The 24876-nt window shown below is 38.8% G+C and overlaps 1 protein-coding gene across 2 annotated transcripts in view; it reads left to right on the top strand.

Moving 5' to 3' along the window:
* The first annotated feature begins 378 nt into the window (after positions 1 to 378).
* The window catches only part of Cltc (clathrin heavy chain), a 70480-nt gene continuing 45982 nt past the window's right edge, over positions 379 to 24876 (top strand). The window contains exons 1-2 of one of the 2 annotated variants that reach the window (XM_004643036.2): positions 379 to 863; positions 22943 to 23150. In XM_004643036.2, coding sequence (XP_004643093.1) covers positions 822 to 863; positions 22943 to 23150 — 250 coding nt within the window. In that variant the 5' untranslated portion in view covers positions 379 to 821. The remainder of the gene's footprint in view (positions 864 to 22942; positions 23151 to 24876) is intronic. The other variant, XM_023703126.1, reaches the window with a different exon arrangement.

The raw sequence follows: 24876 nt of genomic DNA, 5'->3' as shown, positions 1-24876 counted from the left end.
GGAGGAACGCGCTGCGGCTCGGCCGTTTCCCTGAGTCACCTAGAGGGCGGGAGGCAGGGCCCATCTGCCCACGCCACGTCCTCTTCCTCAGGGACTCAGTCGAAATACGCAGAGGCCGCCGGCGAAAGAAGCAGCGCCGCTTCACCTCACGGTGGCCTAATGGCAATTTAATTCCCAGAAGACGCCGCACTTCCCCAGCACCCGCTGTCCATTCTGGCAGCAACCGACCGACCCTTCCCAGGCAGCATCACGTGCACCTGGAAGTGCGTGGGTGGGACCCAAGGCGCCGACGGAAATGACGTCGTCCGTCCCGAGTCGCATGATGTGGCAAAATGCAAAAAAAAAAAAAAAAAAGACAAGGAGGGGGTAGGGAACTGGAGATTGGAGAAAGTGATGAGTCTAAGAAAATAGTCCCTTCGGTCTTCTATTTCCCTTGTGTCGCTGCAGTCACTAAGGCGTTCAGCGCACTGCGCCCCGAATTCCTGCGCCCCATCGCGGCGCGGCGCCCCGCGGATGGGTACATAAGGCGGAGAGCGTGAGGTGGCTGGGCGGAGTTCTGTCGCCGGGATCCTTCCGCAGGGCTCAGCCGTTTCCGGAGTCTGCGCTGCGCCCGGTTCCGCCATTGCGGCTCTCTCGGCCCCTGGAGCCTCCGCCCCCGACCTGAGCTTTTTCTTCTGTCTGCCAGTTTCCTGCGTCCTCGGAGGGTATCCTGCCGAACCCAGCCTCCCCCTTCCCCTTCTCCTCCTCTCCCTTGGAGAGCCCGGGCAGCCTCTGCCCTGCAGCCCCAGTGACAGGAGGAGACCATACCCCCCGACAGCGCCATGGCCCAGATTCTTCCAATTCGTTTTCAGGAGCATCTCCAGGTGCGGCTGGGCCCGGGCTGGTGAGGGCTCCGGGAAGGGTGGTGGAAAGGGAGAAGCTGGAATCTGAGCCCGAGTGGGAACTGGTTGGGGGGGTGTCGATCTTAGGCGTAGATGAGGGGAATGGGGCACTACGTTGAAAGCTTAAAGGCTTAAATGACATGGGCTTGGATGAAAGTGACTCGGGGTGCAAAGGGCGCCGAGGCTGGACCTAGGTCTGAGGGCCCCCTCTGTCTTGCTTCCTGGGTGACAAGAGCTGCGCTTACTAACTTCTTCCTTTTCCGTTTCACTCAGTTCATTCATTTGGGTAGGGGGATAAGAGGGAAGATGCTTCCGCGGGTGTTTTGGAGCAAGAACTATCCTCAACGCCCCAGAGCCAGTGCAGGGCTGTCATCTTCCCTTGCTCTTTTCCCCTTCGGGTCTGCACCGTGGAGTTGTGGGGCGGGTGGGTTGGGGAGGAGCAACCTTTTTTCTTTCTCCCTCTATGGCTCGCAGCTGAGAAAGGCACCTTCCCCGGGGGGAGGGGGGATGGCTGCGGCCTGTCTCTTGCCTCTCCCGAGGCGGTGGAAACAGGTCAATGAAGGAACAGAAAGAGGCTAGAAGGAACGCATCTCAGGGCCTCTTGAGTGTGTAGTCGAGGGCCCTAGGGGAACTCTTTTATTTTTTTTTTTCTTCCTTTCTTGGTTTCTCAGAGAATAGTGTGACGCCTAACCCTTCTTTAATTCTAGAAGGTGGGAAGAGTTTTTCCCGAGGTTTTCTTGGGATCTCTGGAGTCTAAGGGGTAGTTGTAGGATTATGGCCTAAGTACTTCCTTCAGGACTGCACGGTATTGAACAGGGCCCTGGGAATAGAGCACGCTTGCGTGCGTTAGCGCAGGTTTGGTTGAAATGTAGTTGGCATCTTTTTAGTGGGTTCTAGAGTTCCTTACCAGAGAGTTTTATCCTACAGGCAACGTATTGTCTAATCTGGCAACGTGCCAGTGCCCTGCATAGGCAGGTGCCCATTGGGAGGTCTTCTCTGAATTAAGCTGCTTCTGAGCTTCTGATGTTCCTGGTTCAGGAATCCTGATTTTCACTTAGCTGAAAAATGTTTATTCTTATGAATACCCCCAGTATTTTTTAAAAAAGCCTGAGGACTAATTTTGCGATCCAGGTTGCAGTAGTTTGACGTACTAACATTAGTAACCTGCTGGACATCTTATCATTCAAGTGATTTTGTTTAATTTCCTACTTTGGCATAACATACATAAAGGATTCTTGCTAATAAAAAAAAGTTTAGGATCCAGACTATGAGTAAAATTTCTATTTCTGTACAGGTATTATTACATTTGCTTGCAATAATAAATTATTTTCCTTTAATATTTACAAAGAATAAATTTTTATTAAATGAGTAATTGGAACTTCATTTCAACTCCAGTTTTCAGATACCATAACTCCTCTGACCTTGACAATAAAAACAGTTTTACAAAAGGTTAAGAAATGTTAAGTGACAGTGAATATGGAGGAGTTAATTTCATTCTCAGTTCATGTTTGTGGTTACCTATATTACAGTGGATAGTAAATGAAGGTGGAGGGTTGAGAAAGGTGCTGTTCCTGAACGGAGGGAACATAGGCTTGTCCTCCTCACACTACAGTGCTTCAGACATAGCTTTCTGCAAACAAATGCACACAAACAGAACACCAGAGAAATAAGCACAGCAGCTGATTCTTTCACATGACAAGAGTAGACCACTGGTAAATCTTGTTGGCCAGTGTTAATTTTGATTAATTCATTGTGTTTAATTTTTGTTTAAGAGGAGACAGAAATTATTAAATGGTTCCAAAGGTTGGAACCCAACATTTTTACTAATTAAAGGCAAACTTCATATGGGTCTGATTTCCAAGTGAAAAGTTCCTGAGAACACTTGTGGGGAATGATTTCCTTCTCACATGGCTTGGGAAGATTTTGAGTATAAAACCGCTTTGCAGAAATACTTAAAAATGTGAACATTCTCTTTGGAGTGCTGTGTCATGCCTAAACTGTATGCTGTTTGACTGTATGCTTCAGTAGATGGTGATTAATTTGCACAGAAAGCCCAAATTACCTATGTCTTTTCAGAATACTGTATCTCCTGATTTCACATTCTTATCCCCTCACTAAAAAAAAAAAAGAAAGGATTATTTTAGCACTCAAAAGGCTGAGGCAGGAGAATTGTGGCGTCAAGGCCATCGTGGGGTACGTGTTGAGACCTTGTCTCAACAAAAGCAAGCAAAACCAGGATTATTTTAATTGACATTATAAGTCTCTGAGCCTCTGCTGGTTTGCTTACAGCAGAAAAAACTTGAAACATTAATGTAAAAACTAAAAATGAGAAATTTGGTGTGGAGTTATTTTTTGGAACTGAAAATGGTGAGCTGGAAACAAATTTATTTTTGTGCTCCTCAGCTCTATTGTCCACCTGAAGGATCCATCATCAAGACTTGGCACTACATCAAATGAATGTTAATATTTTAAGTTATAAAGGAAATTTTTTTCCTGTTTTGAATTCTAGACTGGTAGCAGTCAGCAAAAAGTGCCTATCCAGTGTGAGTTTCCACGATAGCCACTCCACATTCTTAGATGTGGCGTGTATTTTTACTCTATTTCTCATTGTTTGGCCCAAGTTCGCAGTGTAGAACCAGTTTCTCCCATACCCATTTTCCCTGCACCTTTCAAATAACTTTTTTGAGATTGTTAAAAAGTGCCTGTATGGATAAGATGCTGCTGGAGTTGCAGATTGTGAAGAAATCATTGGCTACTTGTAAAATACTGCTCACAGTTCTCAATTTTTTGATATGTTAAGTGACTTTATGCCAAGTGATTGTATTCCTGGGTTTTTAAAAATTTACCCTTGCTGTTCTTTTCCCTAAGATGTGTAAATTTGGGCACGGACCAGTGTGTGGTGGTTCACGCTTGTATTGCCAATACTCAGGAGGCTGAAGCAGGAGCAAAGGCCAGGGTGGGATACTTAATGAGTTCAAGGCCACATAGGCAGTCTTTTTTTTTTTTTGGTGGAACCGGGGATTGAACTCAGGCCCTTGTGTTTGCCAGGGGAGTGCTTATTCCACTGAGCCATCTCCCCAGCCCCTTAAAAGGAAGGAGAGTTTTTGATGTGCCACACTGAGTGGACAGGTCTTTTTTTTTTTTTTTTGCGAAACCAGGGATTGAACTCAGATCCTTGCGTTTGCCAGTCAAGTGCTTATCCTACTGAGCCATCTCCCCAGCCCACATAGGCAGTCTTAAAAAACCAAAACAATAACAAAATATCATGGAATTTTTGTTGAGTTGAGTAATAGAGATTCTTGCCAAAGTTATTTTGGTTTGCAAAGAGAAAGCAATATTAAGTATTCCTGGGATCTAATAAATATATGTAACTGGATTGGAAGAGGTGTACTTCCTAGAATTCTGCTATAGTCTGCTTTGGGAGTAGTGTTTAAGCTTAAGATTTTTCATAGTTTTTCATGATGGTCAGTTTATTTATCTTTACAGGGTGTGGTTAATATTAATGAAAGTACTTTCATTCTGGTTAGGCAATACTGTAACTCAAGACAGGAGTGTGTATAGAATGGCAGTCATTTTATTTTTACTGTGCAGTGAAATTATTTCAGGAACCTTGAGTGTTTGCTCTTAGAACAGTGGTTTTTGGCTATAGTTGGAGTTTACACCTTGGTTTTAAGAGGACTGATTTATATTTAGTCTTTAGTTTCTTGTTTTCAGTTTTTTTGAGATAAGGCCTCAAAAAAGGTAGGTAGGCTGGTCTCCAGCTCACTGTGCAGCTCAGGCTGACCTTGAACTCAGCAGTCATGCTTCAGCTTCCTGAGTGCTGGATTTATAGGCATGCACCATCGTATTCAGCTTAATTTTTAGCCTCTTTGTAAAATTATTTTTAAATGTATATGTTCAACACTATATGACATTTGAATTATATTTAATTTTTTCTGTCAGTGATACGGCGTTCACATTTTGAGACTTACTGTTTAACAGAGCTTTCTTCAATGATGGAAATATCGACTAGCTTTATAAGGGTATTGAGCACTTGAAATTTGGTTAGTGTGACTTAGAAACTAAATTTTTGCTTTTCTTTTTAATTTAAATGTTAGGTAGCCAACATATAATTATTGGCTACAATACTGAACTGCACAGTGAATTATAGGCATATACTGGTGTGCCTTATAGGACTGACAATTTACCAATCACCCATATTTTATAAACCTAGATCATTTTGTTAGCTAAAATTAAAACATTCTAGAAGTATTCTTTTTTTGGGAAGAGGTGATAAATGATGACTGTTGAATGCAGAGAGGACTTCTGAGGCAACTTGGGCACTATTAATGTGGCCAGGGTACGTTCAAATTTTCATTTTCTTTAAATGTGTTCAGTACAGGGTGTACAGGGTCTTCCAAGGGCTGGTACTACAGGTGCACGCCTGGGGGCGGGGCCAGCACATGGAGCCAGGGATCCAACCCCAGTCCCTAAACAGGCGCATTAATCCACTGAGCTAGGTGGCCGGCCCGGTACTTTCAGAACCTTTATTTATTCCTGCCCCCTCCCCACATCTTTTCTAACAAAATAAGATTCAGAATAGTGCCCAGGGACCACAGGGTCAGAATGACTTTTATACTTGGAACTGGTAACACAACGGTATTTTGTAGAGATGGCTGTACATCCAAGTGTGTTTGTTGTTACGATTTTACACTTTTGAGAGGAGACTTTTCTGTATTTCCTTGACATATGATTCAAGATGTGGTATTTAGTGCACAGAGTGGGAGTATAGGTGTTATGAGTCAGTTTTTTTAAATATATAAGCAGTCACCATAAAAGTAAAATACATATAGAATTAAATTTTTAACGTATCCCATTAAATTCATTTATGCCATGGTTATTATTTCAACATGTAATCAACATAAAATTTACTAATGAGCGCTTTTAGAATTTTTGCAGTAAGTTTCCAACATCTGAAGTGCATTTTACACTTAGAACACATCTCAACTGACTCCTGTTTTCTTTTTTTGTTGTGTGGATTTTCGAAACAGACTTGTTATACTGTTGTGGCTGGCCATGCCAAACTCCTATTTTCTTTTTCAGCATATATTTTTATTAGTGCATGTAACATTACAAAATACTGAGTTTCATTGTGGCATTTTCATACATATATAAAACATTGTGATAATGTCCATACTCTCATTATCTATCCTCCTTTACATTTCACCTCCTATCATCTAATAACCTATCTTTTAACTTTCATGTTTTGTTTGTTTGAGACAGGGTCTCACTATGCAGTTCAGGCTGACCTTGTCTCACTTTTGTAGCACCCAAGCTGGTCTCAAACTCGCAGAGATCCTCCTGTCTCAACCTCTTGAATGCTGGGATTACAGGCGTGTGCCACAGTGCCTGGTTCCAGGCCTCATGGTGGGCGCCTGGGGATTCAGGGCCCACACTGCAAGGCATGTGGGGCTGGGGGTGGGGGATTGAACTCCTTGTGCTTGCCAGGTAGGTGCTTGTGCCTCTCAGCAATCTCCCCATCCTGTGTTTTGATATGTACAGTAGTTCAGGCAAGCTTTGAACTCACTCTGTAGCCCAGGCTGTCCTTAAACTTGAGGTGATCCTCCTGCCTCAGCCTCCCAAGTGCTGGATTGCAGGTGTGTCCCACCACATCGGGCTCATGCCTTTTTAAAAAAGATTTCCTATACAGACTGTTTTTTTTCTTTCTTTTTTTTTTTTTAAATAGAACTTCTTTTTTTAAAATTTATTTGTGTGTGTGTGTGTGTGTGTGTGTGTGTGGCCAGCTCAGCCCACCAGGGGGCGGGGCTGGCTGGCATGTGGTGCTGGGGGATTGAACCGCGGTCCCTGTGCTTTGCTAAGCTTGTTCTAAGTAGGTGCTTTAGACCACTGAGCCATCTCACCAGCCCCAGACTGTTTTCATTAAGAATACTTGATCTGTATTCAGTTTATAAAAGTAAGTTCATAGCTTGTTTCAATCTTTTATATCAAAAGAAGCTATTTTTCTAAATTTATTTACATGTGTGCCATGTTTGAGTAATTTATAAAATCAACTTGTCTTGTGAACTACTGCAAAGTTTATAGTTCTAGGTGCTGTCATCCATGACTGATGCTCTTAACTGAAGTGAATGACAGGAAACTTGGATTTGAATGTATTATGAAAAGTGTATCTGTGAAGTGTGAATTTTGTGAATCTCTTGTGTTTTGGAAGAATTTTTAAAATTGTGCTTTCAAGGGAATAACCATCAAATCTTAATTTTCCTGTCATCTAATTTGTACAATCAGAATACATTGATGGTTATAACTATCTGAGCACCTGATATGTGCTAAATAAGGTAAGTATTTTATGTTTATTACCGCATTTATTGGCAAAAGAACCCCTTTGAGTAGGTAGGGTTAACCTTATTTAATAGATGGGGTGGGTAAAGTTTATAGCAGTTAAGAGTCACACAGCTAGATTTTAAAACTTTAAAATTTGTCAAGATACCTTATTTGGTGAATGATTTGTATAATTTGTACTGCAGATGTACAATGGTCGTGCCTTCTGTGGTGGTCTTTGATACATTTTAGTAGAAGTTTTAGGGCAATACTTGAATGGGAAAAGTAGGGCGCATTAAGCCAACATTTGACTTTCTGTGACTTAAATGATTGGTAAATATCTTTTGAAAGAGTTTCATCCACATTCCCAGTGACATATTGTGTAAAATGATTGGGCTCAGGTTAATTTGTAATTAGAAATATCTGTAGCCCTTTCATAACACAGAACTTTCCTGTAGACTTTTCCTTAGTGACAAGAGTGAATGTGTTCTATTCTGAATCCATTTGTGAACACTGGAAACTTCTCCTTTCTGTTTTACTGTGTATTTCCTGTTTTGTGTTTGTACTAATAGAAAACTTGATTAGAATTCCAAAGAAGACATTTGTGCTTGAAAAGCACCACATAGGGAGGTGGAAATAAAGTATGTTTGTTCAGTTTTGAGTAAGGTAATGGAAGAAGAGATGGTTAGAAAGCTGTAGGGTTGTACTTCAGAGGCACAACTGCCAGTAATATTAGTATTTCCTGTTCTGAATCAGTAGGTAAATAATGATTTCTTTAAGTTTTAAAGTAAAGAAGAGCCATCCTGGGTGGCACATGCCTTGTAATCCCAGCTACTGAGCAAGGTGAGGCAAGAGAATTGTAAACTAAAGGCCAGTGTAAGCAGTTTAAGGAGACATTGTTTCAAGAAGGTATAGCTGAGTATGTAGTTCAGTGGTACTCCACTTTCTTAGCACATGTGAAGGACTTGGGTTCAAGTCCCAGTACCTCAGAATAACTTAAGTATAGCAGATTTTAAAAGTTGTTTCCTAAAGAATAGGAATCAAGTTCATTAATATCATGTTAGAGGGATGGGAATAGTAGCATGTATGAGGCCCTAAAATCATATCATGCATGGGCATCCTAAAATCATATTTAAAAGTTAAACTCTAGTTGCATGTGGTGGTGCATGCCTGTAACCCCAGCACCGTAGGCTAAGGCAAGTTGGAGCTCAGCCTATCTTAAAGTAAAAGTGCTGTGGAACTATAGCTCAGTGTGAAGACTCTAGGTCAATCTTTGTACCAAAAAAAAAAAAAAAAAAAAATCATACTGGGAATTGAATTCAGGACTTTGCACTTGCCAGGCAGAACTATTGAGCTCTATTCCCCACACACACCAGAATTTTTTTTTTTTTTTTTCAATTGCAGCATGCAGTCATACAATCTGGATGTTTAATTGGGCTCTATGTATTAAATTATATCAGATTTTTAGGTTGTCCTACCTTCTTTTATTAAAATAGTGCTTTGTAACTATTTTAACAGTTGTGAAGTTGAATAGTTTGTACTTAGACCTTAGAGACACATAAATATTAGGGGTTTTGTTTTTGTTTTTATGTATTTGGTACAGGGTATGACTCACTATGCAGCTCAGACTCCTAGTGATCCTCCTGTTTTCAGCCTCCCCAGCGCTGGAATTACAAGCATGTGCCACCATGCTTGAGAGGCGGGTGGGGGAGATTCAACACAACCAGTGATGTAGCCAGTGCAGCATGTGGTGCTAGGGATCTAACCCTAGTCCCTGCGCTTGCCTAAGCAGGCATTTAGTCTGCTTAGCTTTCTTGCCAGCTCCTAAATATTAGGTTTATGTCCTGTGTTTTAGAAGAATCTCTGTTCATCCACTTGAAGTTAGGTTAATTTTAAGTAAATTAACCTCCCTCCTTAGCCTACTGTATGTAGTACGTAGCAAGCTACAAACTATCCAGTTTTTGTTTTTGTTTTTGGCAGAACCGGGGATTGAATTCAGGCCCTTGTGCTTGCCAGGGAAGCGCTTATTCCACTGAGCCATCTCCCCGACCCTAAACTATCCAGTTTTTTATGCCAAAACCTGGAGTTACACTGGACTCCTTTCCTGTATCCATACTATTTTAAGAGTTAGGTAGACAAGAGACTCAGAAATTTAGGGATTTTTTTGGTTTGTTTTTTGGTCTCAGTAGCCCAGGCTGGCTCGAACTGAGATCCTCCTGCTTCAGCCTCCCTGAGGTGCTAGAGCTGGATTACAGCTCGTGCCACAAAGCCCAGCAAGGAATTGCAGTTTTTGATAGCCTTGTCCTTTGAACCTGAGAGTCATAAATGAGAAGTAATTGGTTGTATTGCTTTTATTAAATTCTGATCAGCTATTCATCTAAAAAAAACTACCAAAGCAAACAGTGAAATAAACCATCCATATACAATGTGCTCAGTTTAGCAAACAGCTGACTTTGAATAGATTTCATTGTTTGAGCATGAGTAATTGGGGGGGATCTATAGAATTTACAACCTCATCTCTTTCCCTGCTCTTAAATATTTGAGTGTATTTGGACCATGGAAATGTGAGATGAGTTTCCTCTGTATATGGCCTCACAATAGTAGCTATTAGGTATCATAAACTTTTTTGGTATGGGAATTGAACCCAGAGCCTTGATGTGTGCTAAATAAATGCTCTACCACTGAGGTTCACCCCCATCTCATTTTTATACTTTTATTTTGAGACAGGTTCTTGCTCAGTTTCCTAGGCTGGCCTCAAACTTGATATCCTTTTGTCTCATCCTCCACAGGATGGGAGGACAGGCATATGCCATTGAGCCTGGGTGCGTACATGTTAAATATTTTTTACAACCTTTAAAGGTACATTTCTGGAGATTGTAAGTTATATCCAAAGACAAGTGAAAAAACAACTCTACTAGAAAGTGAGAATTTGAGGTATGTTATAAAATGCCCCTGATTTTACCATAATGATTGTTTGTTTGAGACAGGATCTTCCTATTTAGTTCAGGCTTGTCTTGAGCTCACTATGTGGTCCAAGCTGACCTGTAACTTGAGGTGATTCTCCTATCTTAGTCGCTTTAGTGCTGAGATTACAGGTATGTGCCACCATACCTGTTTCTATAATGGATTTTTAAAAGACACTTTAGAATGAAAGCAGTGATATACAATGTGTTTTATGAGAGTTTTTATCCATTTTGTGTTGTTCTTAACAAAATAATCAAGACCTAGCATTTTATGAAGAATTGAAGTTTGGCTCATGATTGTGGAGGTGGGGAAGCCCAAGTGTCTTTGCTCAGTATCTGATGGGGCCTTCTTGCTGCTTTGCACCATGGCAGTAAGATAGGGCAAGAGAGTTAGCTGAGGACTGTGTGACTCTTACAAGGCCACCAATGGCATTATGGATATCCCATCCTGGAGAACCTCATTAATTCTTGCTACTTCTGTAAGGTCTCTAATATTATTAATGTAGGAGTTTTTAATTATGTTTCTAACATTGGAAATTTTGAGGGACACATTCAGTTGTAAAAACAATTTCACACAAAAATTATACTTAAAATATTGATGTTCAGTTGCCAAATAGATACTGTTGGAAACAAGTTATTGTCATTTAACCATTTTAATGTTTTTCATTCCTTGAATTGTCAATGTTAAACAATTTTGACTTGTGGCATTGTAAGTTCCCAAGAAAAATTTTGGTAACTCAGCTATTTTAAAAAAATGATTCTGGGCTTGTAACTTACAGAAGCTGGTACACTGATCCTGGTTTAACTGAATGACTCAATCAGAAAAATGAGTGAGACAGCAGAATATCTAATTTCCTAGCAGATGTCAGTATAGGGTGAAAATACATGATTATGCTGAGCAGTGTTAGAGCTTAACTCAATTGTAACACTGGTCTCCTATAAAAAGTACATGCTGAGAAGCTGTGTTACAGAATGAGTTTTCCTTAGGATCTTTACAGGTAGTAAAGAAAATGACCAGTTACTTTAGTTTCTCATGCTAGGAAACCTGCCCAGGGACATTCATATCCTTAAAGGTCTGTATGTTAAGTCAGCACTAAGCAGTATGATCTTAAACTCTGAAAGTAAAGCTTGCTTATTTATTTATTCATTTTATACACAGGGTATCACTATATAATTTAGGTGGCTTTGAACTCAGTGTTTCCTAGGCTGGCTTCAAACTCAGAGATCCTCCTGCCTCAGTTTCTTGAGTACTGGGATTAAAGGTGTGTCTGACACCATGCCTGCCTGCCAAGCTCCTTGCTCTTGCTGGCTGGCTCTCTGTCTCTTTGCCTCTTTCATTAGGGATTGAACCCAGGGCCTTTGTGCTGAGTTTACATTCCCAATCCTTTTATTTTTTTATTTTGAGAAAAGTCTTTATGAGTAGCTTAGTTGCCCAGGCTGGACTAAAACCTGTGATCCTTCTCCCTCAGCCTCCCCTGGAGTGGACGGGATTACAGCCATGCCTGCATTAAGGCTTTTTTTCTTCCTGTTTTTGTTTTTGTTTTTTTAAGATTTAAGTACATATATTCTGTTGCCTTCTCTCCCCCCAACCCCCTGCTACATTATAACTGGTTCTTTTGTGCCAGCCTAATGGAATTTATAAGGAAGGGGAAGTGTACTGTCTCCAAGATTTGGAACATAAAAACTTTATTCTTGTGTATTTCTAAAGGTTGCTCAAAATTGATTTAATCTTTCGTCAAATTACTGGGTTGTTAGTCTTATTTCTTTTACAAGTGAGCCTAAAGCTTTGAAATTCCTAATCAATTATAAGCTGGAAAGTTTCTTCTGGTAGTTTAGCAAAACTAAGTTTTAACAATCCCTGTCTTGTGCTCTGGTTTTTTCCTGAACATATTGCTTACAATTTGGCAATAGTGACATAAGTCAAAGACTCTTATAAGAGACTGTAATTTTTTTTTCAAAGTCTGATATGGAATAGAGACAAATCTGAGTGTAAGTGTGGCATCAGCAAAGGTTAAAGGCCTTTTTATTTGTTGCTTGACATCTGTGGAGCCTACAAAAGACTGGATGGTATCCTGTTGGTAGAAGAACTAAAGGAATGCTGCATTATCAGCATTTTTCTTCATTTCCTGTAGAATACAGCAACTGCAGTTTTAATTTGACATTCTGCTAGTTTCCAGGAAAGGCTGAAGAAGTGACTGCTCAGCATTTTTTTCACAGTGATTTTTTTTTTCCATAATTTTATTGAGAAACAAATAGCAATGAGACAGTTTCAAACCAAATTGGTAGGACAGTTTCAATAATTAACACATTGCATACATTTCTTTTCACAATGAGTGATACTAGTGAACTTAAGGATGTTTTAGAGTTTTTAAAGAAAATTGTACTGAGTGAACTACTCGGGTTGAGAAGTAAACCAAATCTTGAAGCATACACTTAAAAATACTTGTAGGGGGAGGGGGAGCTGCATCTTAGCTCAGGTGTTTAAGTGCCTGCTGAAACAAAAGAAGTCAGGCTCAGGATGCTGTGGTTCCATCCCTTCATCCTCAGGCCAAACCAGACCTGCCCTGAAGACATCCTGAGCAGCGCCCCCCCCTCCAAAAAAATAACCTTGTACTAGGAGATTAGTGGTATCATAAAGACTACCAAGCATTAGCAAGCCTCTAAAATTGTTGACCTTTTAACTCTTTATTGGTAATATACATTAAATGTTTATAATACAAGGTTCATTTACAGAGACGATAAATAGGACCATACCTAGAATATTTACAAAAGAGCTTCATCTAAAATTAAATAGCTCATATACAACTTCCTTGTATGTTCACTGTTCCAATGTAACAAGAAGGAAGGATCTTGGAAAGTGTAAAGCCAAGCATAGATTGTGAAACTGAAGTTTTTAATAATGCTGTCATAAACATAAGTTTTAATGTATTTTAATTTTCAGCTGATCCAGCTGGTGAATGAGCTGTTTCAGGTTTACTAGTCATTCATTTAGGAAGCAAACTCCTTCAGTACACTTGTAGAAAAGCCAATTTTTGATGAATTTAATTTTAGCAGATGTAAGAACTGGGTAAAATTAGGCTTAAGACAAACCTATTGTTTCTTTTATGTAGTGTTTTTAGGCATAACCACAGTTGGAATTGTGTTAGTGGAAAGTGTAGTCAGAATGGAACATTGAAAAATAGTGTGGTTTTATTTATATGCCTTACACTAACATTTTTTGGCCCTTAATACATGGTACTGGATTAAATATATTTATGGCCCATTTGGTCTTGTAATTACAGTACTTTCATAGTTTGATCACTAATACCTCATTACCACCGGGTTTCCTGATTCCTTGGCATATCTGGGTTTTCCTGCTCTTTAGGAACAGGTGAATACAGCAAATTATTTTGGGTAAAGTTTAAGTAGAATGAAACCCAATGTTGGGCATAGATATACTACAGAGCAGACCTAGATAACTGAAAGAGCAGAAGTCCCTAGAGTGCTTATGTGCTTCCACGTTGATCTAAATGCTTGATGTGTTAAATCACTTTAACTTTTCAATAATCTTCGAAGACAGGCACTTTCCCTTTTCTGTTTGCCACATTCACAGTAAAATCAAGTATATTTTAATAATCAAGACAGGAAAAACAAAGTTTAAAGCATTAAAAGCTGATAAGCATTTAACTTAGTTTTCTGAATGTAATGTTGCTGAAGTTAAAAACAATACTGCATTTCTTTCATTTTACTATATTGTTTTGCTATTCATGCACCCTTCTTAGAATTACAGATTAATTTTATACTTGTGTACTCTTTCTCCAAAAGTTTCAGCCTCGTGGTAAACACTAGAAATTGAGGCAATGATAGCTTTCAAAGCAGAGGTAGAACTCCCTTTTCTGTGTTAAGAAATTGCATCTTAGCACATTTTTATACTGTTGAAATTCTCAGTCCTTCCTGGTCTCTCCTAAAATTAAGCTGTAGCCATTTGAGTATTCAAAGTGTAAGGGGAAAAAGATTCCCAAGCTGAGGAATTCATTTCTTAGACTCTCCTTCTGGGTAGCATTGCCACTTTTTGTTTGTTTTGTTTTGTTTTTTGGGTTTTTTTTTTTTTTTTTTTTTACCTCTTGTAGATCTTATGACTGTAAAACCTACAAGTTTTATTTCCTGACTCACTTGTCTGTTTTGTCCGAAATCCTCTGTAGTACAGTGAGCAGCAGCTCTCTTTGCAGACTATCCCTCGTATTTTGCTGCAATTAGATATAAAGGCAGTTTCCCTTTTCTCCTTGTTGGCCTTCCAAGAAAACTTTGGGAGACATGCCATCCAGTGAAACTGCTTTTATTCTATGCTGTCTTGCGCAGTAGTCATTGTAGCTATAAAGCATCTGAAATGTGACTGAAGACATTTGAAGACCTAAATTTAAATTTTTAAAAAGTGAATTACAATTAAATAGCCAAATGTGACTGGAGACTACCATATTGACCAAACCTCTTGCCCAGTTCTAATAAGACAGCCATCCAGTTTACAGCTCTTTCAGTGGAAAATTTTGCAAGCTTTCCTAAGACTAGATTTTAAATAATATTTTACTATTTAAATTTTGCCATAGTATTTTAAAGAAGTTCAGGCTGTCATGACATTTACCTTTAAGTACTCCAGCTTGCGTTTTTATAAAGTAGATATTTTATAATCATGACATATGGTCCCTAATATTTTAACACCTGAATACCCAAAAGCCAGTCCACAAGTACTCATTGTGGGTTTTTTGTTTTTGTTTTTTTGCTCCGAATGCCTTCAGGGCAGGTTTGGCTGGCTTGAGTTGTGGGGATGGAACCACAGCAACCTGAGCCTGACTGCTTTGTTGAAGCAGCCACTTAAATAACTGAGCTAAGGGGCAGGCCCCCAATTGTGTTTGTTTAAATCAAGATCTGAGCAAGATCTTTATGTTGCTTTCAGTTATGTCTAAAGTTTCTTTTTAAGAGTAGTTTTGCATAGTTTACTTTTTTCAAGTCAGCTTTATTATCCCTCACATCACAGAAAACTGAGCTTAGCAAATGGGTTGGGGTTGTGTAAAGGAAAAAAAAAATCCCTACATGGAAGCAGGGATGTGCCCAGCAGCTGCACTTACTGGAGCTGCTCTGCAGCGCTGTGGGCGCATTTGGCGCAGCCTGGAGGCGTCAGGAATTATAGCTCTTCTTGAGGCAGGTGCATGTGCATTGTGCGTGAATAGGGTCCTGCACAGGTGTGGGAGCCACAGCTGGCTCACGGGCAGTTGGGATCCATGGTGAAGTGGTGGCTGCAGTCCAGAGACAGGTGCAGACAAGTGTGCAGAGACTTGGATTTTTTAAAATTTATTTTTATTTTTATTTTTTTGCTGGCTCAGAATGCCTTCAGGGCATGTTTGTCTGGCTGGAGTTGTGGGGATCGAACCACAGCAACCCAAGGCTGACTGCTTTTTGTGCAGAGACTTGGGAGAGGCTTTTTTTTTTTTAAATCCAGAAGAATATACTTTTTAAAATAACATTTATTGGCACCCAGTTATAAAGTATCAAAACATGTTTTCCAGTAACGTTTTATGTTCTGATTTATGGAATAGTTTCTGATCTATAGAAATGTTGGAGAAATAATGCAAAGAACTCTCTTGTAGACCTCTTACTCATATCCATCAATGTTAACATTTTGCTGCATTTGCTTCATCCTTTTTGTCTCTTTTTTATTGAACTGTATGAAAGTAGTTGCACGTGTGGTATTGCTTTACTATTACATACTTCAATGTGTTTACTAAAAATAAAATGGTCTTCTAAAATTATCAAAGTAATGAATTTAGCAGAATACTCTTACATCAGATATCTGAATACTGTTATCTCTGCTTTTTTGTTTTTGTGGAACTGGGGATTGAACTCAGGCCCTTGCGCTTGCCAGGCAAGCACTTCTTCTACTGAGCTATCTCCCCGGCCCCAGTGTTACCTCTTTTTTTTTTTTTTTTTTTTTCCAAAGTTTTATTGACAAACAGATAGCAATGAGACAGTTTCAAATCATATCGGAAGGACAGTTTCAACAAATAATACACTGCATATATTCTTCTTAGTGGTTAATTGCTGTACAAGATGAGGAATTGTGATCCCATTTACAAACACCATTAGAACAAATCATTCTATTCATTAAGAGAATGCAACTATATATCTATCCCAACCTCTTTGAATACACAGATACAAAATGGACATTCATCGGTATACCCCATTTTTTCTAAGTTCCGTTATTGAATATTATAGGTGTGTAAACTCAGCAAAATATTCTAAAAGAGTCCAGTAGCCCATAATAGCATTGGGTCTTCTGTTTAACTGGCAATGTCAGAAATTATTGACCTGAGTCCCCCACAGCTCAACCCAACAGCATGGCTTTATTTCTTATATTTCGACTTCATACTTTTCTACTGGATGGTTAAGACCAAGGTAAAGCAGGACCTGTGCAAGAAGAGTTGTAGCTTTTTGGTCTGAGAAGGTCAGTGAAATGCCCTCAGGATTTGTCCTGAGATCCTGTACCTCAGATTGTAGAACCTTCATCAGTGCAGCCATGTGGATGAGTCACGGCCATTGCCCAGTGTTACCTCTTATTTCATCAGTTATCCTAATAATGTTGTTTATATCAAGAGAAAATCCAGGGTCATGAGTGGAGTTGCATTGAATGGTGGTCCTGTCTCCTTTGGTTTCTCTAATTTGGAGCAGTCTTTATATTCAAGGCCAATTTTTTGCTTATCTGATAGGTTGTCATTATTAGATTCAGGTTTTATAATTTTGACAGGGTACTAAAAAGGTAATAGTGTGTAATTTTTAATTGATTATGTCAGGAAGCACATATTGTCAGTTTGGTTCATTGTTAATGATATTAAAACTTTCTTTAGCTGAATGTAAGTAACTCATGCTGTAATCCCAGCACTCTGGAGATAGGACAATCACTGGGAGGAAGTTCAGGCCAGCTGAGCTGTGTGGTGAGACCTTGTCTTAGCCAAAAAAATAATAACTTTCTTCACTTCATAAAAGTTGTATGAGGTTTATCTATAATAAATTTCCTTTGTAGTAAGTATCTTGTAAGGGAGATTCCTTGAGACTAAGTATACCTTACTCAAAATTTCTTCTATTAGTTTTAGAATCCATTGGTGTTTCTTTCCTTTAGCGATTTATATTAATGAGGATTGCCAAATAATGACTAAACAGATCCATGTACGCTTCATCACTTTTGAGTTCTCTTTTTCCTAAAGAAGGAACAGCTTTTCTTTCTATTTTTTAAAAATTATATCTGTTGATAATAGTTTTGTTGTGTTTCTTTAATCTATAATTGTCCTGAAATGTAAGTGAAGAGTTTTTTCCTTATCCATTTGGCCATATGTTTGCACCAGCTTTCCCATTTCCTCTCTGCCAAAGGTGTTGGAGACATAGTTGGTAGGTTTGTTACAAAGCATTAGCAGTACTGTTCTACAGTACCTCTAAAAATAAGTGCGATTTTTTTTTCAGGATGATCATTTTAACATGGTTGCATAGTTTTGGTGATTCTGGTCTCTACATTTAACTAGACAAAGAGGAAAATTTAAAGTCTTGGTGCAATTTAATTCCTAAATTAGGAATTTTAATTTTAGCATAGGGATAGGGAAACATTTCACAGTCATTTTACAGTGTCTTCAGTAAATTATGCTCCCAGAGATCACTAGTCCATTATCAGCAGTTAAAAGAAATTCACACCCAGACTTTTGACCAAATTTATGCACAGCTGAATTAAGCAGATAATGAAATGCAAATACCAAAAGGCTAACCTTGAGCTGGCCGAAAGTACTGATTACTGATAGACAGTATCTATTGAAACCCTTACAGTATTGGTTAGCACTTAATTCTGAGAATAGGTACACAGTTTCAGATGAGGAAAGAGATACTAGTCCTTCTGGCAAATGTGGACTACACCAGACATTCTCACTCTTAGCAGAGCTCCACAGAATCAGTCAATTCTAGCTACCCCTTGTAGTTTACAATGAAAATTGTAAATTTGTACTGTGATTGTCTACTTGAATGAAACTTTTCAGTGTTTTCTAGGTTATAGAGAATCTGAAATAATATTTTTCACTGCTTACAGAATGTACTGTCTTGCTTTGCTACCACCCTTCCCTGACATTTAATTCAAATTGTAAGGGAGATTCCTTGAGACTAAGTATACCTTACTCAAAATTTCTTGAGTAATATTTTTGTGTCATTTATAACATTAACTCCATGGCACTGCAGTGTTTTGATTTGGCTGATTAACAACAAACCTTTACTTTTTGGAAGCTCGGTTTAAATTGGGAGTCCTAAAGTAGTTCTACTTGTACACTGCAGTCTAGTCTGTAAACCAGCTTGCAAGCTACAAAGTTTATGTGCTTCTCTGTAAGACTAAAGAAACAGTCAATAATTAATACAGCTTTGTATACTGGTCATTAATGTTTTTTGAAAAGGGAGAAGTAACTTCAAAAAGGTTTTGGGCTGGCAAAATAGCTCAGTAGTCTAAAGCGCCTGCTTAGGTAATTTCAGGGACCTCAGTTCAATTCCTGGCATGTGCCTTGCCAGCCCTTCCCCCAGGGCAGGCTGAGCAGGCCACAAAAAAAAAAAAAGTAATGTTTTGGATCTAAGTTTATTGACATCTTATTCTTTGAACAACAAAATAAAAGTCCCTTTGATTTTAAAGGACCTTTATTATAGAAACTTCTAAGTCCATCTCAAATAGTATGATCCAGCTTCAATTGGAGCAACATTTTGACAGTTGAAAGGATGAAAATGTGACTGTACTCTGGGTATAATTTAATGTTTTCTGAAAAATAATTGGAAATTTGTAAGCTATTTTATGTTCTCTGAATATATCAGTGATTTGTTCCACAGTTTATAATTCAGTTATTGACTTAGCATAGTTTATGGTTAGTATGTGCTGTTTTAAAAATAAAATTTACCGGGCTGTTGGTGACATTGCCCCTGACTTCGTGTGTGGCATGTGGAGTCAGCGTTTGCTGCTGCGAAGGGTTTGGCAAGATATTTCTCTATGTTGCTGGTGTAGCCTACCAAGAGGCCAGAAGGCAGAACTTATGCTATGAATCTATTAATGAATGAAGGCGTTTGTAAAATGTATGAAGAACATCTGAAGAGAATGAACCCCAACAGCCCCTCTTATCACATATGATATCAGTCACTTTGATTTTATAGATGATCTGGCTGACCTCAGTTGCCTCGTTTGCCAAGCTGATACCCAGACATACCAGCCTTGTAACAAAGACTGGATCAAAGAGAACTACGTGTTCCTTCATTGTGCTCCTTCATTGGCAGGCACAACAGGCTGACACATAATTGATTGCAAACAGTAGGGGTTGTGGGCAGACTTGGGGCACAGGTGTGTGCAGCGTGCTGTGGTGTGTGCAGTACGCTGTGGTGGGGTGCTGTGTCCTGTGAGCCTCTTTCCATTTTGTTACACTCTGGCCAGGATTGAATGCATTAGATAAAATGTGAGGTGTGAGGATCTTCTCAATCCGAAACCCCCATTGAGCCCAAATAAAAATAAAACCAACTTAAAGGTATTATATCACATTTTAAAATTTTCATATATATGGAGAGAGATAATGTAATCTGATATTGTAACCTTTTATATTACTCTTTAAGTGCACCTAGGCTAGAAGTGGAATTAATAATGATGGTGACTGTCATATGCTATTACTGTATGCCTCCCCATATTTCTGTTTTGAGTATATTGTTGCAGGAAAATAACTGGAGAATTCGTAAGTGCTCCAGGTGTTTGCTCTAAAGATATAACATTAGTAAGGTAAAAAAGACTTGCCAACCTGTTTGAAGAGGTGGAAACACTAACATTCTGTCCTGTCATTGCTTTTCTTAACAATTAGGGAAAGCTTTTTAAGGAAGGAACAATTTTCATGTTTAGTTTTATAAATGGTTATCATTTGAATTTGTTCTGTTTTGCTTTTTGAGGCAGAGTCTCGCTATTTACTTCAGGCTGGTCTTAAGCTAACTGTAGCACAGGCAGTCCTGCCTTAGCTTCTCTAGTGCTGGGATTACAGATGTGTCACCATGCCTGGCTGAATGTACTTTTTCATGTGTACTATTGTTAAGAATTTGCTGCTATGCCTTAAGGATTCATTAAGGGATTTATTAGGCAGAATTGAATGCAGGCCTTCAAAAGAGAGAGATGGCTTTCTTACCCCTTGGTAAGGGATGTATGTTTGTTTCATGTGAAGTAGAAGTATACAGTTCATTTTTACAGGCAGTGTAAAGATAATCTGTGGCTTTTTTGCTGTATAGCTCTGAGAACTCTGAACAGTCCTGCTTTTTGTTTTCTCTAATTATGGAAAGGTATCCTGCTAAAGCCTTTATGATTAAGGACTTTCCTCTCTGAAAAATAATGTATATACCTACTCTGAAACTAGACAGGCATGTTTGTTTATAAAAGGCATCCCCAATGCTTACCCATACAGCCTTTGTCTGTTTTGGGGGGCCACTTACATTTATTGTTATCCATTTATTATAAGTTAAATATGTCAGAGTTTGTTTTCCTTGCATTGCAGTACATACTTCAGCTGGTTAATATTCAATTTTATTTTCATTTTTCTATTAATGGTTACATAGTTGTTTGATTCCTTGTCCCTGGCATTCAGTGACCAAGTTACACTTTATAACTTTCTACTTGCAATCACTGGTGTAAGAGTAAAGCAAAAGTAAAATGTAGCTTCTTCATGTCATACTTTATCTTATTCAGATCCTGGGCATTTTTCCTTTTTTTTTTTTTTTTCTTAAATACTGTATATATCCGAGTGTGGTGGGATATGCCTGTAATCCCAGCATTTGGAAAGGCTGAGGCAGGAGGATCATCTTGAGTTTGAGGTCAGTCTGGGTTACATAGTGACTATTAAGGTCAATCGGAACTACACAGTGAGACCCTGTCTCAAAAAAAAAAAAAAAAAAATCCCCTGGACCTTCTCACTGAGCTACAGCCACCGCCCCAGGCCAACCCCTTATTTGAAGACAAGCTCTCTTACATTGCTTGAACAAGTTCTCTCTAGGCTTGAACTTGCTTTCTTCTACCACAGCCTCCCAGAGTACCAAGATTACCACACTGAGTAACCATGGTCTGGTTCTTTTTAAGCACTAGTAGCATTAACTTGGCTCAGCAAGCCCAGAGGCATTGGGGAAGGAAACCATATAGCTGGGGGCCAAGAGGAGGAGAAATACTTTTATTTTTTTACTTTGAGTCTTTTCTTTTTCCCTTGTATTTTGGGCCTTGAGAATTTATTATTCATAGAAGAAAGGAAGGAAAATTAGTTTGACCAGGGCTAGTAAAATAAAATACAGCCTGCAAGTAGCCTCTTTTCAATGGGATGTCATCTGTCATACCACATTCACTCATTCAGAGTACTACTAGTTGCCCACTCTGGTAGAGAGCTCTTCCAGTAATGAGTGACTTTTACAAGTTTTTATGTATTTGGTGGTTTCCAAAGGCCAGTCATCTTTAGGTCTACTTGTTTAGCAGATAAATACTTGAGTATGTTGTTTTTTTAAATTTTCTTTTTAACTTTTTTTTAAAATTTGATACAGGGTCTCAGTACTCAGCTCAGATTCAAAGTGATCCTGCTGTCTCAGCCTCCCCAGTGCTGGTTTTGAAGGTGTATGCCCCCATGCCAACTTCAAGGCTGGCATGGCACATGGGCCATTATGGCATACAGTTCTGGGAATTGAACCAGGGTGATTGCACTTGCCAGGCAGGCACTTAAACTGCTGAGCTATCTCCCTGGCCCCAGTATCTTTTGAGTATACAAAGTAAACCCAATTCCCTAAGATGGACCAGGTGCAGTGGCACCCACCTATGAACACCCAGTGTGGAAGGCTGAAATAATTTTGGAGGATTACAAGTTCAAGGCCAGACTGGTCAGTTTATTGAAACCCCATCGCAGAAAGGCTTGAGGTGTTAAGAGTACTTGTTTTACTGTGTGTGTTCGGATGGGAGGTGATTTTTTTTTTTTTAATCTATAATTATCTCCCATAGAATAAATTCAGGAGTCTTAGTGAAGTACATTTAACTTGTCAGTCTAGCCTTTGTTTATCTCTGTTGCCTTAATTTTCTCCTCAGACCTCTTCTAGTCTAATTTAAATACTATGAAAGTTGCTCTAGTTCCCTTAGACACTTTGCTTAGCTGTAGAGAATTCTAGTCTTAGCTCCCTTAAAGACATTACCTTAGCATGAGGCTTCTTAGATAAGGCCTGTCTCACATACCTTTGTTTTTCAGTGCTTTTTGAAGTATTGTAACTTTAATAGTCTGCTCTCACTAGTTTGTGTTCCATCAGTAACTATACTGCATTTTAAATTTTTCTCTCCCTTTTTTATACTGTAATTTAATATACGGATTTGTGAAGTCTAATTTATGTAACTGCTAAATAGTAAAGGGAGTAAGAGAGGATAGGTATTGCTTTTTTATTTTTTAGACAGTATCTCACTGTAGCCCACACTATCCTCACACTCATAGCAGTCCTTCCTGCCCCAGCCTCCTAAATGCTGCGATTGCAGGCATGTTTATAATCTCGCTTGTTGTTCTTTTCTTTAACTCCATCTCTGTTCTACATTTTATTGTAAGCTTGAGGTTATAATAACACAAGAAGGACCATTTATTATCTATTAGTGGCCTCATTTTAATCAGTGTAATGAAATCACCATTTACCTTTCATTAATGACTAAGAGGATTAATATAACAATGTGTTTTCCAACCTACTTGTTAACATGGTTTGTTAATGTTTTTGCAGCTCCAAAACCTGGGTATTAACCCAGCAAACATTGGCTTCAGTACCCTGACTATGGAATCAGACAAATTCATCTGCATTAGAGAAAAAGTAGGAGAGCAGGCCCAGGTGGTAATCATTGATATGAATGATCCAAGTAATCCCATTCGAAGACCAATTTCAGCAGACAGCGCCATCATGAATCCAGCCAGCAAAGTAATTGCATTAAAAGGTATAAAAGATTATGGGTTTTTTTCCTTTAAACTTTTTGTATGTATATTTTGTACAAGTAGAATTATTAGAGCTTTAGTTTTTGTTGTTGTTGTTTTTGTGTATTGAGTAAGTTTATTTAAGTAGACCTGTAAAGTTAAGGCTATACTGAGCTCTACTTTTCTTTTTTTCCCTTAGCTCTAATTTCATTCCTTTAATTTCTTAATAACTTTGTGGGTATTTCTATAGGAGCTGTGCTCTTTAACCAGACTTCTTTACATGATTTAAAGTTTGTGTTTAGTAATAATAAGTTAAATATCCCTTACCCAAAATTGGAACCAGAATTATCCCAGAGCTTTTAGAATTTTGGAATATTTGTATGTATAGGCTTTACTTGTTGCACATCCCTAATCTGAAAATCCAAAATCAGAAATGCCTCAAAATCCAAAACTTTGCATATGATGGTACTCGGATTTTCAGGTTTTGGAGCATTCTGGACTTCTGGATTAGGAATGCTTATGCTAAGTGGATGGAGAGTGAACACATGTGAGAAGTGGAGGTGAAGACAAATGTGTTCAGAGGAGGCAGCCTCTGGCACAGAGCTCAGGCTGAAATCAGTATTATATGAGAAGATTGCATAGTTTGCACCTGGGACCAGATGTGCTGTGACAACAAGCATTTTGCTTCTTTTTTTTTTTTTTAAATATATATATATATATTATACTTAAATGTTTTAAGCCTTCTTCAACTTCTTTAAAGATTTTAAGCTCATGTACTGAGATCTCACACCTTTTTATTAAAAGGCCATCATTTTAATTTTGTTCTAATTCTTTTCTATTTGTAATGTTATTATTATCTTATTACATTTCTTAATGCTTTCTTATGTGTGCAGATGGTGAGTTATCTTACATTAGATTGTATTAGTTATTGTCCTGTTCCATAAAAAGAATAAGTCAAAAAGATTTCCAGAGCACTGTAGAATAGTGTCATAGCTTTATGTCTGTGTGTCTGCACTATGGAGTTAAACTGTCATCTCTTTCCTCCTTCCCCAAACCATCCATTTACACATACTCGAACTCAACTCCTTTCATCTGTAAAAGAATAGATGTAATCTGAGGGTTGGGAAAGGCAGCCAAGAAAAACGAGTCATTAGAGAATAGTGCTTCTGAAGCCAGTTTTAAGCCCCATGGCTTCTTTTTATAAACAGGACTATAACTCACACAACTTTTCAAGTCTGATTGTGGTTTATTGACTGTGTGGGATGGGAATAACGTACTTTGTCTTATAGAAATTTTTGCACATGTGGTAAGAAGAGTTGTGGTACAAGCTGTTATGCTTTGTCTCTTTCCAACCTCCTCATCCCCCACTCTCTTATGATTTTTGTCCTTCAGGAGCCAGATTCTCTGTGGCTCAGGAGTGGAATTTCCTTAGTCTCTAAAGACTGATCTCTATAGCCCAGTGATTATTGTGGGCTTTGACCTCTGGTACTTTAATCAGACCACTTTGGGGCTCTGGTGGAGTCACATTACAAGTATAAGCCCTTGCATCTGACTCAGTGGACTTTTAACACTCAAGGCAAATTTCATCCTCCTTTTACTAAATGCTTGATGTCTTAACTGGATGAAGCTTGAACTTTGTTCTTACCTCCAATATATTAACAGCATCTAAAACTGTCCTCTTGTTTCTCCCTCCTTTCCTCCAGCACCTCTACCTTCCCTTTGTATCTTTAACCCATTAAATGTAGCATG

Source organism: Octodon degus, unplaced genomic scaffold, assembly GCF_000260255.1.
Source record: "Octodon degus isolate 3935 unplaced genomic scaffold, OctDeg1.0 scaffold00164, whole genome shotgun sequence".
In the NCBI taxonomy this organism is placed as follows: domain Eukaryota; kingdom Metazoa; phylum Chordata; class Mammalia; order Rodentia; family Octodontidae; genus Octodon; species Octodon degus.
This window is presented reverse-complemented; position numbering and strand designations above follow the sequence as displayed.